At 38.6% G+C, this 2,500-nt stretch overlaps 1 protein-coding gene across 1 annotated transcript in view; it reads right to left on the minus strand.

The window, feature by feature from the left end:
* Window positions 1–158: 158 nt before the first annotated feature.
* The window catches only part of LOC101849942 (calmodulin-beta), a 14,082-nt gene continuing 11,740 nt past the window's right edge, over window positions 159–2,500 (minus strand). The window contains exon 5 of the mRNA XM_005103014.3: window positions 159–502. Within this exon, the coding sequence (XP_005103071.1) occupies window positions 390–502 (113 nt within the window). The 3' untranslated portion in view covers window positions 159–389. The remainder of the gene's footprint in view (window positions 503–2,500) is intronic.

A 2,500-nucleotide genomic window follows, 5' to 3' on the forward strand; every position in this document is an offset into this window, starting at 1 on the left:
GTCTGTCTGTCTGTCTGTCTGTCTGTCTGTCTGTCTGTCTGTCTGTCTGTCTGTCAGTTTCTTTCTTTCTCTCCCTCCCACCCCCTCTCTCATTCTCTCTCTCTCTCTCTCTCTCTTTCTCTCTCTCTCTCTCTCTCTCTCTCTCTCTCTCTCTCTGTGACTCTTGTCTCTTTTTAAGCCTCTTTATTTTCATCCCTCTCTTTTTCTTTCTCTCATTCACACAAACAAACTCTCATACACACACACACACACACACACATACACACACACACACACACACACACACACACACACACATACACATACACACACAGCACACAGCACACTAGCTCATTATTAACACGCCCCCTTCAGAGCTGCACAGTCCTGCTTCATCCACATGTCTTCATTCATATGTAGCTCCTCATTATTGAGTTGAAGTCTTCCTTATTTATTTTCTTCTCTCCTCCTCTGTAGTACGGTCCCAGGATGCGATCAGCATCTTGCTTAGTGAGTTCCTCTCCTGGGTAAAAAAACCCAACATACACAAATCTAATAAACAACGATTAAAAGCGTGTTATTATTTTGTATTTGCTACTGGGCTGGGAGTTGTAAGGTGAAAGAAGCAGAAAAGTTTGACAGAAGCCTTTATAAAAGCCAGCAAGATCTCTGGATATGATTTTACTAGAATTGATGAAATGTATAAGACCACAAGTATAAAAAATATAAAAAGTATTATAAACGACCCATCACACTCCCTTTCCATGCAAATTGTCAGATCACGCAGTGGCAGATATGTACCTCCAAAAGCAAAGAAAGAAAGATACCAAAGAAGTTTTTATACCATCTACCATAAGGGTATTGTCAGAATATTGCCCTTTCGAGAATATATCTATATAACTCTAAAAGTCTTGTAATTTAATTCGTGCGTGTGGTTGAATGATGCATCTGATGTGATATGTATATTTTGTCAGCTTTACTTTTCATTTCGTATTGCATTTTAAAGAGAGTAATACAATTTAAAGCTTTATGTATACCTGCATGTATTTTTACGGTTCTGTACAGCCAATAAAAAATTTCCCTCAGGGAGAATAAAGTATTGTCTTATCTTATATTACTGTTGTACGTCCAAATCGACGTTTTTAGACTGCGCCTAAATGGACACTTTTTAGATTATTCAGAATGCGGCAGCTTCAATCTTCGTGTTAAAGTTGAGTGGGCATCAGTATCTAGGAAGCCAGACACATAATATACAAGACTAGCTGGTCTCCCTTTCTATGAAAGAAATGATCGCTGTATTTACATGAACTGAAAGTCATTGGCCTACCTATATAGAGCAATAGATCTTGAGAGAAAAGTGACAAATGCGTTTTCAAGTTGTCAAATATATAATAGAAGCTGGTTATCCCGTTCGATGAACTGACTCAGAAGAACCGATCATCAAGTCATTGTAGGATCAGGGCACGCACTCTTTGTGAACGGAAGCCTCACTTGTTTACAATGGCGTCTTAGAAGACAGACTTTCCCAAGATTAGATCTGAACGAAACTAATGAAAAACTGAACATTCAACTACAGTGACATCAGACTCCTCAATAATACTAAATACTGTGTACTATTTAAATGATTCTGAACCACTTTTAATTTTTTTTCAAAATCGAAAGTTAAGTGGGTCGGAAGGTTTAGGCGACCAAAGTGACGAACTTTCTCAAAAATATAATATGTATAGATAATCTAACTTCTACACAAAGGAATTAAACTCTCGTCCTTTGCATGCAACTACAAAATGTTTAACTATTTCACCACAGACGCCCGTCTCAACAAACAAGCAACGCCTTTATTATTTCTTTTTTGTGTGCATAAAGTCAGTTCAACTCCATTCAAGCTGCCACGTTCGTGTGTAATCATTCTGTCCATTGTTCCAACCACGCATCACGAGACCCAAAATAGACCCCTTCCCCCAACATCTCCCTCTCTCTCTCTCTCTCTCTCTCTCTCTCTCTCTCTCTCTCTCTCTCTCTCTCTCTCTCTCTCTCTCTCTCTCTCTGTATATATATATATATATATATATATATATATATATATATATATATATATATATATATATATATATATATATCTATCTTTCTCTCTCTCTTTCTCTCCTATGGATGATAATTATTTAGTCTTCTTCTTTAATCGTCGTCTTGCCAGCTGTCATATTCGCCTATCTGTTCCCCAAGGAGTCAATTAAAAAACGGTAATAAAAATCATGACATTGAAACCACGTTGGCCTGGCCCCAAAACCAACTGAGCATGTCGCTCCAGGAGGTCAGGATTGTTTTTCTCGCTCTGTCCGTAATTGCTCTTCCTCTGCTCGTCACTTTTTGTCCTTTTTCAGGCAACCCCCCCCCCCCCTAGATTTCCAGGGGTGACCATCTTTTTTGTCACATGTTTATCGTTACATTTTATCTGTATGTCTGTCTGTCTGTCTGTCTGTCTGCCTGTCTGTATCTCTCTCTTTCTGCCTCTGTCTCTATCCTC

The sequence above is a fragment of the Aplysia californica genome, unplaced genomic scaffold (genome assembly GCF_000002075.1).
Source record: "Aplysia californica isolate F4 #8 unplaced genomic scaffold, AplCal3.0 scaffold00354, whole genome shotgun sequence".
NCBI lineage: Eukaryota > Metazoa > Mollusca > Gastropoda > Aplysiida > Aplysiidae > Aplysia > Aplysia californica.